The following is a 15148-nucleotide window of genomic DNA, read 5'->3' on the forward strand; positions in this document are numbered from 1 at the left end:
TTCTCCTCCCTTCTTCTTTTCTACCTATCTTACTACCTGCCTGATTTTCTTCCTTTATTCCCTTCTTCTTTCCATTCTCCCCCGAGACTGGGTAAACTCAATTGGCCTACTTTCAAGCTCACTGATTATTTTTTCTGTCAATTGAAATCTGCTATTGTATCCATCTAATGATTTTGCATTTTAGTTAGTGTACTTTTCAACTTCAGAATTTCTGTGTGGTTCTTTTTTAAAAACTTCTGTTTATTTATATTTTTTATTTAGTGAGATGTTCTTCTGATGCTTTCCTTTATTCCTTTATACATGGTTTCGTTTAGTTCTTTGAACATATTTAAAATGGATAATTTAAACTTTTTATCCAGTAGGTCCAATATCTCCACTTCCTCAGAGACATTTTCTATTGACTTTTTTCTTCCTTTGTATAGGCCAGTGGTTCTCAACCTGTGGGCCACGACCCCTTTGGGGGTCAAACGACCCTTTCACAGGGGTCACCTAAGACCATCCTGCATATCAGATATTTACATTACAATTCATAACAGTACCAAATTACAGTTATGAAGTAGCAACGAAAATAATTTATGATTGGGGGTCACAACATGAGGAACTGTATTTAAAGGGCTAGAAGGTTGAGAACCACTGGTATAGGCCCTACTTCTTGCTTTGCATTTCTCATAATGTTTTGTTTCAAAAACTGGATGTTTTAAATTATACAATGTGACAGCCATGGGAATCAGATTATCCCCCACCTCAGAGTTTGTTGTTGTTACTGTGTGTTATTGTCACTTATTTGGTAAGTGACTTTCCTGGACTGATTTGTGAAGTCACTTTTCTTATTTTGTGGCCACTGACATTTCTTAGTTAGGTAGTTGTTAACTGTTGATTGAACAGAGATTTTCTTAAATTTCTAGGACCATGAGATTCTGTCTTTGCTTAGGAACTGTGAGTGTGTTGGGGAAGGCTACCTCAGAACTATCATGGGAGGATAGGAATAGGGCAATTTGAAATGTTATATAGCTTGTTGTTTTTACAGAGATTTAACCAGTGTTCTTGAATAGACACTTTCTCAAAAGATTTTGGTTACTTCCAGAGTTCTTTGTTTGGAAGAGTGGAGTGAAATTCCTCCCACAAAACAATGAAAATGAAAAATTCAAATGATACCCAAAACTTTATTAAGAAGGTCAAATTTGGAGAAAACCCATCAGCTTTCTGAACCATATTTTCCTGGTTGTTCCCCTGGTTTAGCCTTTGCCCAACCTTTCTTTTTTGTTAATCGTCACCTGAGGATATTTTTTCAGTGATTTTTCAGAGAGAGTGGAGGGGGAGAGACAGAGAGAGAAACATCAATGTGAGAGAGAGAGAGACATTGATTGATTCCCTCCCGTATGGGGATTGAGCCTGCAACTGAGATATATGCCCTTGCCCAGAATCGAACCTAGGACCCTTCAGTCTGCAACCCGATGTTCTATCCACTGAGCCAAACCAGCTAGGGCTCTCAACCTTTCTTAATTTTAGACTCATTTACTATCTGTATTGACTGAAAATTTTCAAAACAATTAAGACCTGTTTTTTTGTTTATTTAATAGTCCTTCCTTTAGTGTATATCTTTCTCCTTATATTTTACTACTAGAGATCTGGTGCATGCAATTCGTGCACAAGGGGGTGTCCCTCAGCCCGGCCTGCACTCTCTCCAATCTGTGACCCCTCGGGGGATGTCCGACTGCCAGTTTAGGCCACATCCCTCTCACAATCCGGGACTGCTGGCTCCTAACCTCTTGCCTGCCTGACTGATTGCCCCTAACCGCTTCTGCCTGCCTGCCCGATCACCCCCAACTGCCCTCCCCTGCCAGCCTGATGGCCCCCAACTGCCCTCCCCTGCTGGCCTGGTCGCCCCCAACTGCCCTCCCCTGCAGGCCTGTCACCCCTAACTTCCCTCCCCTGCAGGCCTGGTCACCCCCAACTGCCCTCCCCTGCTGACCATCTTGTGACAATGCAAGGACCACCTAGGCTTTTATTAGTATAGATAATTAGCAAGAGGAAATCAAAAGGCATGTCAACACTTTGCTTAGAAATTTCCCTAAATAGATGACCCAATTCATTAGGCACATTTTTTACTTTCCAACTTACTACAAACAAGTATTGTCTTTTTGCCACTACATAAGTATATTCTTTCCTTCACTTTCCAATAACATTTACCTCATTTTTCTACAAGTCTTCACACTCCAGCTTTATCAAAGACCAGGAAGCTTCTATTCACAATTTCTTCAATGTATTTCAGACTTATATTTAATACTCTCCCCAAAGTCCACTGTCTAGTTTTAAAGCGATATGTACATTTTAGGTTTTAATACAGCAGCATCCCACCAATGTATACCATAATCTTATTATTTTTCTTTTACTGTTTAACAAATTACCTCCAGTATTTAGCAGTTTAAAATAACAAACATTTATTATCACACATTTTCTCTGAGCCAGAAATCTGAGAGAGGCTCAGCTGGATGTTTCTGGCAGTTTTTCACTTGGCAGCAATCAAGGGGTCAGGTAGGTTTGCAGTCATATGGCATTTGATTGATCTGGAGTACCTTCTTCCAGTTTCATTCATTTGGCTCAAGAACATCAAACTCTTATGAGCCTCAGTATAGGGTTGCTTACAGTATGGATTCCTCCAGAATTGTAGTGAAAGGGAGAGAGATGCAAGGATGGAGTAAGGGTGGGAGCAGAGAGGAGGCAGCGAACATCAATATTCAGGAGTATCCAAGATAGAAACCACATACCTATATAACCTAATATCAGAAATGAGTTACATTTCTGTGCTATGCTATTAATCACACATACCACCCCTGATACAATGTGGAAGGAACTACACAGCAATAGAAAACCAAGATGTGGAAATCATTGCAGACGGTCTTGATACTGGCTACCACAAAGAGCATGTTAAACTTTGAATTAGTTAAATTTGAGAAAAGAAAAGATAGGGCAAAAATAAGTTTCTTCTGTCTTTTTTTTAAATATATTTTTTATTTCAGAGAGGAAGGGAGAGAGAGAGAGATAGAAGAAACATCAATGATGAGAGGAAATCATTGATTGACTGCCTTCTGCACACCACCTACTGGGGATTGAGCCCACAACCCGGACATGTGCCCTGCCCAGGAATCAAATCATGACCTCTTGGTTCATAGGTTGACGCTCAACCACTGAGCCATACCAGCCAGGCTCTTCTGTCTTCTTGAGGGCAGTAGACACCATTTCCAGGTGGCAACATTTTATCTTCTAGCCAAATATTTCTTATTTGCCTGATCTTTCAAAACGAGTTTAATCCCTGGCCTAGATCTTTAATTAACTCATTTGCTTTATGTAATTATAATAGCTTGTACATGTAATTTAGAAGATTCATTAGCTAATTAGCAACTGAGCAGCATTTTTATTGTCTCTCTTTTTCTCTTTTTTATCTTATTTTTTAATTTATTTTTTGCCAAGTCCTTTGGTTTCACACATAGACTTATTCCCCAATATAAAGGGGCAAAATCTGAGTAGGTGAATTGAATAGAATAGTGATATCTATTCTGCATTAAAAACTTAGCTCTAAACTCAATCATAAAGTATTTGTTTGCTCTTTTTGGAAAATTTAATTATTTTAAATTTATAAGGTGACATTGATCAATAAATTACAGAACAGTTAACCAAAATACCTAGAAGTACATTCAGTATTTCCTTTTAACACATAATGTGAAGCAAAATTAAGTTTGAAAAAAGGTGAAGAAGATTGTTCACAGAAACCTTCAAAGATTCCTGGAGGTAATAATCAAGTAGTGGTATAAACTGAAATCCTTATGGGCAGCATGGAAATTTTTTGTTTTGGTAAATCACTTTATTTAGGTTACATGTGGTAATGGGCTATACCAGTGGTCGGCAAACTGTGGCTCGCCAGCCACATGTGGCTGTTTGGCCCCTTGAGTGTGGCTCTTCCACAAAATACCGACTTCTGCGCATGGGCCACGAAGTTTCAATCGCACTGTACGTGTGCGCCCGCAGGTGGTATTTTGTGGAAGAGCCACACTCAATGGGCCAAAGAGTCGCATGTGGCTCGCAAGCCGCAGTTTGCCGACCACTGGGCTATACCAAAAAATATCACATGGGCTTAGATATTATGCCTTTTTATTTTCCCAGTTAATAATTTTATATTTGCCTTAATATTTTTACTTATTTGACATCTTGTGATTTAAATAAAATATAATTGCTTAGCTTGCATCTTTTTATCTTGTTATTTCCACTATAATTAAGAGCTAATGTTTACCACACTGTAAAAATGTCAAGTATTTGATCTGCAATCTTATATAATCTTAAAATATATTGTGAGCACCCTGACTGGTTTGGCTCAATGGATAGAGCATCGGCCTGCAGACTGAAGGGTCCCAGGTTTGATTCCGGTCAAGGGCATGTACCTTGGTTGCGGACACATCCCCAGTAGGGGGTGTGCAGGAGGCAGCTGATCGATGTTTCTAACTCTTTATCCCTCTCCCTTCCTCTTTGTAAAAAATCAATAAAATATATATTTTTTAAAAAAAAAAATATGCTGTGAACAAGTCCTATTATGATTTTCAAGGTTCTGTTATTTCCATTTTTGTGAACAAAGAAACTATAAAATGGAGATAAGCTAAGTCTATTTTTCTCCAGTACCCCCAAACCAATACTGTCTCTCTTTCCTACTGGGTCAAAGAATAAATGTAAAGGTTAAAATGTTAACTTTTTTAAATAGGCCCACAGTCCCTTTTCTCAGATGTTTCTTCTGAATTTTAAAATATTTTTTAAAGATGTAATATAATGGAAAAGTTTATTATGTAACATCTCCAGCTGGTTCAGCACCATTGATCAAATATATTTCTATTTCTGCAAGGACCATAAATAGATTCCTGCTATCATAGGTCACTTTTTGCTACCAAATATGGAATTGATCATAGTGGAGGTGTTTGTTGCCTCTTCTCACCTCCAAATAGTATGTTTTCAAACATTCTTGCATTTTAGAATCTGGGATCTGTAACAATAAATACTAGTTCAAAGATTTGCCTTCACATGTCTTAGGCAAGTTCTCCAGCTAATACTGAACCCTCAAACTAAAGAGAGTTGACCCTTCTGTCTCAAATAGCCCTGGATCAATGCAGACCTATTAACATAACACTGATCTGCCTGGGTAAGAGTTGAGGCATTTAAGGAGCATTGAACTAGTTACTAGTATCTCAGGAAGTAGGACCACTTCTATGGAGCCTAATCAAGTATAATCATACTTCCCAATTTACCAGCCATTCTACCTTTGAAGGAACAGAGTAAATAAAAGCATTGGATTGAGGCCAGAAGTGTATGTGAAAAGCCACCAACAATCCCCCTCCCCAATACCAATACTTTATCACTATTATATGCTGTGTTCATAACTGGTCTGTCTTTATGCTGTACCTCTCACTAAAATCATTCAACTGTTTTGACCTCTTGTACAAGTTTCAAGTAGAACTGAAAATCATTGCTGATCATTATAGTTGTACCTGATCAATATGTTTGGGGATCAAGGATTAATTAAGGCACGTAATAATGATATTGTCATTTTTATAGGAGAATCTTAGTATATGTTTGCTGAAACATGTAGGAGTGAAATGTCATAATTCTACAATTTTTAGTAGTTCTGCAAACCAAAAGAAGTTAAAAGAAAGTGATTGTGGCAGAATGCTAACAATTCTTGAAACTTGGTCAAGGCTGTCTGTGTGATTATACTGTTCTTTAAAATAAAATATTGTTTATGATTTAAATTTCTAAGTATAAAATGTTGAGGAAAGAAAAATAATCCAGCCCTAATTAGCTTGCCTCAGTGAATAGAGCGTCGGCCTGCAGACTGAAGGGTCCCGGGTTTGATTCTGGTCAAGGGCACATGCTGGAGTTGTGGGCTAGATCCCTAGAAAAGTGCATGCAGGAGGCAGCCGATCAATGATTCTCTCTCATCGTTGATGTTTTTCTCTCTCCCTTTCTCTCTGAAATCAATAAAAATATATTTAAAAAGAAAAATAAATCCTTGATGATGACATTTAAACTGTATAAGAAATGCATATTTGACAGAATTGAAGAATTAAATAGTAATTAACAATCATGAAAGTTTAGATGTTTTCTTTAATAGTTAATGCATGCACTTAGTATATTAAGTTAAAATTTATTTGGTTATGTATAGTTTATATTCACATACTAAAGTGTTTTAATATCTAGTAGAACACATTTAAATTAAAAATCTAATAATTGGACATATTGCTGAGCTTTCTATGTCTTAATTTCTTACTTATATTTTAGTTTGTGAACAAAAATGTTATTTTGAAGAAATGGTTAAATGTGCCAAGTTTGAAGTTGTTATCATAATACTAATTAAATCTATAGGGTTTCTATTGCAAAGTCCTAGGAACCATTAGCAATTACAGACTGACACTAAAAAGACTTCTGAAATTATTAATTTGTAATAAAAATGATAAGTTTAAATATTGTTATTTTGCGTTTCCGTTTTTAATGCTTATTATACTTATTTCTTCTCTAGATCTTCCTCAGAACTGTGATCCTAACATTCCCCTAGTTGCTCAGGAATTAATGAAAAAGATGATACGTCAGTTTGCAATTGAGTATATTTCAAAAAGTGGTAAAATTCAAGAGAATAGAAATGGTTCAATTGGACCAAGTCTAATATGTAAAAGTATCCAAATGAACCAAGCAGAAAACTCCCTTCAGGAAGAACAGGAAGGCCCCTTAGACCTCACTGTGAATCGAATGCAAGAACAAAATACTCAGCAAGGTAAGACTTTTTGTGTTTGTGTAATATATAATTTTATGTTTTAATATTCTTAAATATATGTAATGTTATATTTATAGATAAACTTCAGAAGTAATATTACTTGTGATTAGCCTATGTATATGGACTAGCAAGAAGTGCTGAATTTGAGCTTTTGTATTGCATTTGACTTTTGTTTATAAAAAAAGAAATTTGAGTTGCTCTCAATCTCTTTTCACAATAAAGTATATGGTGAGAGAATCCTTAAAAGCAACTTAAAAGCAAAGTATACAATAAAGAGATGTATATGATAAAAATTATTTTTAAAAATATACAGCTGAGAACATTTAGTAAACACTTCCTATTCAGTTTTTTACACTTAGTTGAAAAACAAAAAGAAATTGATTTATCTTCAATTGTTGATGTAACTGGGGAAAAAGAAAAGGTAATATATGTGATAAATATAATGTAATCTTGTACTTAACTATATAGAGATCTGTTTTTCATAAGAGCCTGAATGATGAGAACTGTATTGGATTTATCTAATAGTTGATTGAAAGAAGAGCCATAATTTACAGAGGAAAGGGGGCAAGGGCCTTTTAAGTGCTTATAGAGGATACCAAATAAGTGTTTGACTCAAAAAGATAAAACAAGTAGCTTTTATTAACACAAGTTAAGAAAATTATTGTCAATCCTTGAAGCCAGAAAAATATCAGCTTACTCTTCTTTGTTTGTTTTTAAGGAGCCCTTATCCTCAATCTAAAATATGTTGGGTGGTGATGGGGTGGTGTATGTATGACTTATCTCACTAGGTCCTAAGCACCATGAGAATAGGTACTTTGTATGCCATTTTTACTGCTGCTCTCCAAATTCTTAAAATAGTGCTTTGCACATACTAAGCACTCAATAAAATTATTATTGAATTATGCATAGTATGTTATGGGCGAGATATGTTCTTATTTTTTTCATCTTTGTGTCTTGCTAGGGCACGTAAGTATTAAGTAGATTTGTATAATAATAGTAAAACCCACTTGATTGTTTTTTAAAAACCCAACAGTATTTTTGAGTATATTTTTAAGCATATGTTTTTTATAATGACTCCTTTCTTACAGTTTAAATTTTCAATTTTTAGCTGTCAGTAAAGATATAGTAGTATTAACAGTATTATTTATTGATGTGTTATAAATTCAGAGTTTATTTTTATTCTCCTTGATCCTGAAGTTGTCCTGTTACAGTATATCTGAATCATTGAAATCTTACTCATGTAAATTCACTATTATAACAGTAATTTAAAATAACTATCTTTTAATAACAAATACTTAGGCAGTGTTTTCTAGCTGCTATTTTTCCTAAAGTGTTATATTGTTATAAGTTATATCTTCATTCAATCACGTATATAACCATGACATATTATATAGGCACTGACTCAACTGTTGTTCATTTCAGTTGTTTAAAATAGTAAAATTTTACACTGTAATTTCTAAAAACACACTGGTTATGCAGTCACAGTTTACCTAAAGTATATGTTCCACATATTGTTAGTTCTAATAAATGCTAATTATTGTTCTTACTTATTATCATATTTTCTATGCTCTCTTTTGTGCAATTGACATCATTCCTACTTTCCCAAAGTATCGTCTGGGCAGCCTTGAATAGAAACAGTCATGGATGAGCAGTCAGATGGCTGTGCACTGCAAACAGTGGGAAAGGTGACAAAGGGTTGATTTTAAACAGGTTTTATATCATAGCCTGTTTGTTTCATTAATCTGTTACAAATATAAAGTTTTTTCTCTTGCAAAAATTATAGGGGATGGAGTGTTAGATCTCTCTACAAAGAAAATCAGCATAAAATCTGAAGAGTCATCCATATGTGATCCTTCTGAAAATTCAATGGCTGGGTAAGCAATATCCAGGAAATATAACTTAATATTAATATAAAATTATCTCTGCAGAGAACTCGTAATGCTACTCTGAGTAGATTGACATATATAGTTTCCTCCAGAGGCTTTGTCACTCATAAGTGTTTGTCTCTCATACCTTCCATTTTGTCCTTTCTCTTTCTTTTTTATTCTTTCTGTTAAAGAAAAGTTATCAGAACAATCACCAAACTTTAGTTCATGTTACTAAAATGAACTACCAACTTAACCATAGAATACAAACTAAGAAGCAGGACAAGTAAAGAGGATTTAAATTCCATATTCAGGAGACAAATTTAAGGGAAATATGTAATTTCACTATTTAATTTTTTAAAACAATAAATTTTAAAAGTACTGTACTTAACTAATTCTTATAGTTAGTTTATAGTGTTTGTGTGTTTTTCCATTATGCTTTAGGCGTGGTGGCAGACTATGTAATATATCTAGTAATCACCACAAAAAGTCCTTCTATGCTTTGATTAAAATCTGTTACTAAATTAGTAAGTAATTAGTAGTGAAATGCTGTTCTGTTGGATTTTTGGATTTTTTTTGTAACTTGCATCTTCCCATTAACAAACTACACGGAAAGCTTTTTTGTCACATTTAAATCTTAGATGTAGAGTGTAATTTGTTTAAACTAAAGCTGTAGTAGGTTTTGAATCATGAGGTAAATTAAGCTTTCTGTTTGAGAAACTTTGAAATTACAATGATACATTGGAAATAGAAAAAAACATTTATAAAATCTAAAATTATTTTACCCAAATATAACTTATCTACTTGTTTCCAATTGTAAGTTTTTGTCTAGAGAAAAATGGGTCTTGTGGAAATATGAGATATTGTGTTTGGAAGTATTCTTACTGCTACAAATTTCCTTTAAAGGGGTTGACTCTTTTATTACTTGTTTAGTGGTAACGTCACGTTTCTACTAACAAAAACTCCTTTAGGATTTGGGTTGGGTTTTTTTTTTATAATGGATCTCTAATTGTACAAGTAAAAAATCTAAGTGTTGCTCTGCAAGCATCTGTCAGGAATAGCAACATCATGAGAATATTTTTACAAATACTGAATTAGGATTTTATGTTCTTGGAAGGTCTGCCTGTTGAGGCCACCGTATGATTGACACATTGTCCTACCAGGACTGTAGCGTTTGCTTTGATAAGGAGTAACTACTACATCTCACAGACTTAAAAGTGTATAAGCAGTGATGTTACCTAAGCAAGGAGTATAATAAAGGAGTGGACCCTCCCCTTCCATAGCTGTGTGAGAGTCTCTCATGCATCAGTTTACCATCGTTTCATTCCATCCATCCAGGAGACTACACAGAAACAGAGAGGACTATGTGGAAAGAAGTGCTGAGTTTGCAGATGGTTTGCTCTCAAAAGCTTTGAAAGACATTCAGTCTGGAGCACTGGACATAAATAAAGCAGGCATACTTTATGGCATACCTCAAAAAACTTTACTTCTCCACTTAGAAGCCTTACCAGCAGGGAAGCCTGCATCTTTTAAAAACAAAACTCGAGATTTCAATGATAGTTATTCATATAAAGACAGTAAAGAAACTTGTGCAGTGCTGCAGAAAGTAGCCTTGTGGGCAAGAGCTCAAGCAGAGCGCACAGAAAAAAGTAAACTCAATCTACTTGAAACCTCAGAATTAAAATTCCCAACAGCTTCCAGTTACCTCCATCAGTTAACTCTACAGAAAATGGTTACTCAATTTAAAGAAAAAAATGAAAGCCTACAATATGAAACTTCACATCCTACTGTACAGTTAAAAATTCCTCAGCTACGAGTAAGCTCTGTTTCAAAACCACAACCTGATGGTCCTGGTCTGCTGGATGTTGTGTATCAAGTTTCCAAAACCTCTCCCGTCCTTGAAGGATCAGCTCTCCAAAAACTGAAAAATATACTCCCTAAACAGAACAAAATAGAATGTTCTGGGCCCATAACTCACTCAAGTGTTGACTCTTATTTTATACATGGGGACCTCTCTCCTTTGTGTCTTAATTCTAAAAATGGAACAGTTGATGGAACCTCTGAAAATACTGAAGATGGATTGGATCGAAAAGATAATAAGCAGCCCAGGAAAAAACGTGGCCGTTATCGGCAATATGATCATGAAATAATGGAAGAGGCTATTGCAATGGTAATGAGCGGAAAAATGAGTGTTTCCAAAGCACAAGGAATTTATGGGGTACCTCACAGCACTTTAGAATACAAGGTAAAAGAAAGATCTGGAACACTGAAGACTCCTCCGAAGAAGAAACTCCGATTACCAGACACTGGGTTATATAATATGACAGATTCAGGGACTGGCAGCTGCAAAAACAGCAGCAAGCCTGTGTAGATTACTTGTTAGGAAAATGTTTGTGTGTGTGTGTGTTTGTGTGTGTGTTTGCGTGTGTGTGCGTGCACAGGTGTGTATTTGTATGTCTATATACACACATGTGGGAAATACAGATGCTCACTCTGACAGGAGACATGAAATTTTACAGTTCAAAAACCACTTACATGCCTTTTGAAAAAGTTTTATTCAGGGTTTTCACTGTGGACAGATTATATAATTGCTTACTTCTGATAGTTTGTATTTAATCCTTGTATAAATAGGTGAAAAAGATTCAGGTTTTCTTTAGTAGTCAATAGCATAAAGCGTTGTGGGAAAACAAGTAATTGTCAAGTGAAACATTTTTATTGGTGAAAGACCACTCCAGCCATTCAGTTGAACCATCTTATAATGGAAAGATGATACTAATCGTTTGTAGACATTTTAATATAACATACTTACAGTGATTGTAAGTATGTCAAACAACCAATCAAAGTTTAAATAGAGACCTATCTCCATACTAAGAAAAATTAATATATACAGTATTAGTACACTGTAGTGCATTCTATGAAATATGAAATGCACTCAAGTGCATCCACCAGGAATTGAAAAGAAAACCTTAAATTATATATATAATGAAATTCAATATTTATCATTTAATAGTTGATTTAGCAGGATGCTGGGGTTTTTAAGATATATGCTTTTTTTTAAAAACTGACACATGGTTAACCCCAGAAGCTATAGAATTCTTTAATATAAGGTGGAATACTAAGAACAAAAAGTAATTTAAATTTAATTATTAAAATAATTTAATTTTGTTTTTTATTTGAAAAATAAGCTAATTTGTAAGGTTAGAAAAGAAAGTTGGAATGCAACTTAGAGCATGTTTATAATGTGCACAGAAAAAGCTTGAGAATGATAATTTTGGTTTAAATGTGCTGGTTAGTTGATGTTATGACTACTTTAAATTTTAAGGATTGTGATACACTCCTACTATTGAAAAACCTCAGTGTAACTTTAATATATTTGCTGCTGTGACATTTCAAAACATTTTCAGTTTATCAAAATGAATTACAGATTTCATTTTGGTGGGCGAAACATTATCATTTTGCTAATAACCAAATTTGCAGTTTGTTCAGGGTTTTGAATAGATTTACAAATATTTAACACTGAAGCTGTTTTGAACTTTCAGTAATGTAAACTCTACTAATTGGGTAGTTAGAAGCTGGGCAGTGCATTTTAACTTTTACCAGACTCGTAGAGAGACCAGTAATTTTTATATAGCAGTTTAAAAATGTGGTTCAGAGTATCCATGTTGGTTTTATGGAGTATGCCGTTTTAGTAGTAAAATATTATATTATAAAGCATGTGCCTCCATTTAAAGAATGGGGATTTGCTTCATATATTCAAAATTCTCTGAGTGCCCCTTTTCTCTGTTAAAATTCAGGTTTTAATCATTTCTCTAAGCCACTTTTTGTAAATCCAAAAGCTGAATTTAAAAAAAAAAAAAGTGCACCTTGTCAAATACTTGTGTTATTACACTTGTGTTTGTGTGTATCTAATAATCACATATACATGTAATACTAAAGAGATTTTCAGCTATTACATTTTAAAACTGCTTACATATGTTTAAAGAAACTGAAGAGTGGGAACTAAACAAGTAGTTATTTGGTCTCTTAGATGTACACTGAACACTCTTTAGCTATTAATGTTACCTGCATAGTAGGGTATGATGAATCCTCTTGCTCTTTTCTTTTTCAAGAAAGTATACATAATAGATTGCAAAACAGCAGATGTCAGGGTCATCTTTCTTTTTAAAGAATTAAGCCATATTTTGTGAGGGCCAGAACTTGGATTATTTAATCTATTACCCCTCTTCCCACTAAAAAACAAAGTTAAAGATAAAGTAATGTTTCAACACAATTTTATTGACCTCTTTATACAGAATTTTACTTGCAAAAATTTGGGGGCTTGAATGCATTACATAACATTTGTATTGTATTGAGCTTTTTTATTCCTCACAGTATATTTACATTAACAAATTGATTGAGAAGTTTATAGTAAAGGGATACTTAACAGAACTTTTATATCATTTAAAAGATGACCTGACCAAAAACTTTACAGGATTCATAAAATCAGGGATCATTTTGCTATTGACTTCACAGTGATCAGTAGTTTTATAGGTAATATTATAGTTCATTTGCAGCATTTTAGTACTTGTATTATTTATTTTTGGTCAGAAATAGTAAATTAAATATTTTTTGATAGTTTATAGGTAATAACCCATGACTTTGAAAAGAAACAAAGTGTTTCTAATTATTGAGTTAACTTTTGATTATACAAACTAGGAAAGGCAGGGAAATTTATGGGTGCCCCTTCTCCCCAGTGATTCTATTAAGATGTTCTTTATGTTAAACTTTCAAAGTACTTTATGAATTTAGTTACCAGTTACTATTTATCAATTGACAATTTTCTGAAATATCCAGTTTCAGCAGACTTTTAATGAAGGTGAAAGCAAACCTTATGTGCTTTCTACTTATTTGAATGTTCCTCAAGTATTTTATATTTAAAAAAAAAAAAGAAGGAAAAGAAAAAAACAGTGCCTCTGTTTTTAGAAAACTACTGTTCAGTAAAGTTGTTTAAACTACTTCTGGTAGCTAATGACAATTTTATATTAAATTGTATACTAACTTTAGTGAGACTGATTTTTTTAGTTTACAGTACAAATACTTGTATTTGTTTTTTAATTGCAGTATTTTCATTGTTGCAGTAATTTAGTAAAACTCTGTGCTGCCTTGATTTTGACAGATTTTGTTAATATAAACTGATTGTTAGGCAATTAGTTATATTTATGCATAAATCAATTGCACTATAATTCATGAATTATTTATTACAATATTTTCTAATGAATTCATGTATCTGTCTTGTGTTGTAATGTACTGTAATTCTGTTCCTACTTTGTGTTGTTATATATCTAAATCTGATTGTATGAATTTTAATTGTTCAGTTAACGTGTTTCTAGGTTGTAATTTGTAGTAAAGCACTTCAATGCTTTTGCACTTAAATTTACAACACTGTTTGTGTGTGATTGATTTACTCATTCAGTAAAAGAAAAAAAAGAAAAGCAAAGAAAAAGACTGACTACATGACTTCTTTAATCATTTTAGGAAGCAGTTTTATTAATATTAAATATTAGAAATTGACTTTCTCCAAAACTATCTCAACAACAAAACTTGTAATGGGCAAAACGGATAGTAACATAGAAAGAATAGGCAGGGTGTTTTGGTTTCTAAATCAAATAGCAAAAGGTTTGAAACTTTCTTAGCATTCAAAAAAAGGCATCTATGAAAGGTACAATCTTAGAACCTTTATGTAATCATTTGGGAATAAATTCTAGATTGTAGACGTATGTGTATTCAACTATTTTTTATATTAGGTTTCATATATTGGGTTTTGAGATTTTAACATGCATTAAATATGAAAAAGAATTTTGAAGACAAGCATATTGTGTAGTTTTATGATTTGAGGACTTAGTTATCTAATAACTGAATTTAATCTAATCTGAATATCTAATTAGGAACTTTATTAAGCTATTCTTCATATAGCATTAGGTGGAAATTACTAGCCACTGTGGTATTTTTTAAATGTCATTAATAGAAGTAATAAACTGAATAAGAAACTCTTTTAAAAGATAGATATCCTTAGAATGTCAGAAGAGAAATATAAAAATCTTGTGGTTTTCAAGATTATTGCAGCTCAGAATAGTTAACACTAGCCATTAGTTTTTATTATTTTACTTGGCTTTACTAATAGAAAAAATCACTTAAGCATTTCAGGAACTATTAGGCAAGCATATTAATCCTTAAAATACAGTGTAATGTATTTTCTTTAGAACCATGTCAAATCTCTGTTTAACTGGTTAGTCACAGATATGTTTAATAGGCCATAACATAACTAAAGAAACTGTTGAATCGTGCTTATCAGAACTTTTCTGGGTTTTCATTTGCTTATGTGAAAATTATAATGTTTAATTTGCTGAAAAAGAGCATAATTTTATTTTTATATTTATATTTGATAGCTAACATTTCCTCCTGCTTTTATTCTCTACATATATTTTTTAAATGATCT

General features: G+C 33.5%; 1 protein-coding gene across 11 annotated transcripts in view; it reads left to right on the plus strand.

Annotated features, from left to right (window-relative positions):
* The window catches only part of LOC308524245 (ligand-dependent nuclear receptor corepressor-like protein), a gene marked incomplete at both ends in the record, with an annotated part of 150258 nt that overhangs the window by 110624 nt on the left and 24486 nt on the right, over positions 1-15148 (plus strand). For 4 of the 11 annotated variants that reach the window (XM_081098488.1, XM_081098480.1, XM_081098489.1 and 1 more), the window contains 2 exons: positions 6557-6808; positions 8592-8682. In XM_081098488.1, coding sequence (XP_080954614.1) covers positions 6557-6808; positions 8592-8682 — 343 coding nt within the window. Of the gene's footprint in view, positions 1-6556; positions 6809-8416; positions 8494-8591; positions 8683-10011; positions 11045-15148 lie in introns of those variants that run through there. The other 7 variants (XM_081098484.1, XM_081098487.1, XM_081098485.1 and 4 more) reach the window with 4 other exon arrangements.

Source organism: Myotis nattereri (genome assembly GCF_964212035.1).
Source record: "Myotis nattereri genome assembly, chromosome: 1".
In the NCBI taxonomy this organism is placed as follows: domain Eukaryota; kingdom Metazoa; phylum Chordata; class Mammalia; order Chiroptera; family Vespertilionidae; genus Myotis; species Myotis nattereri.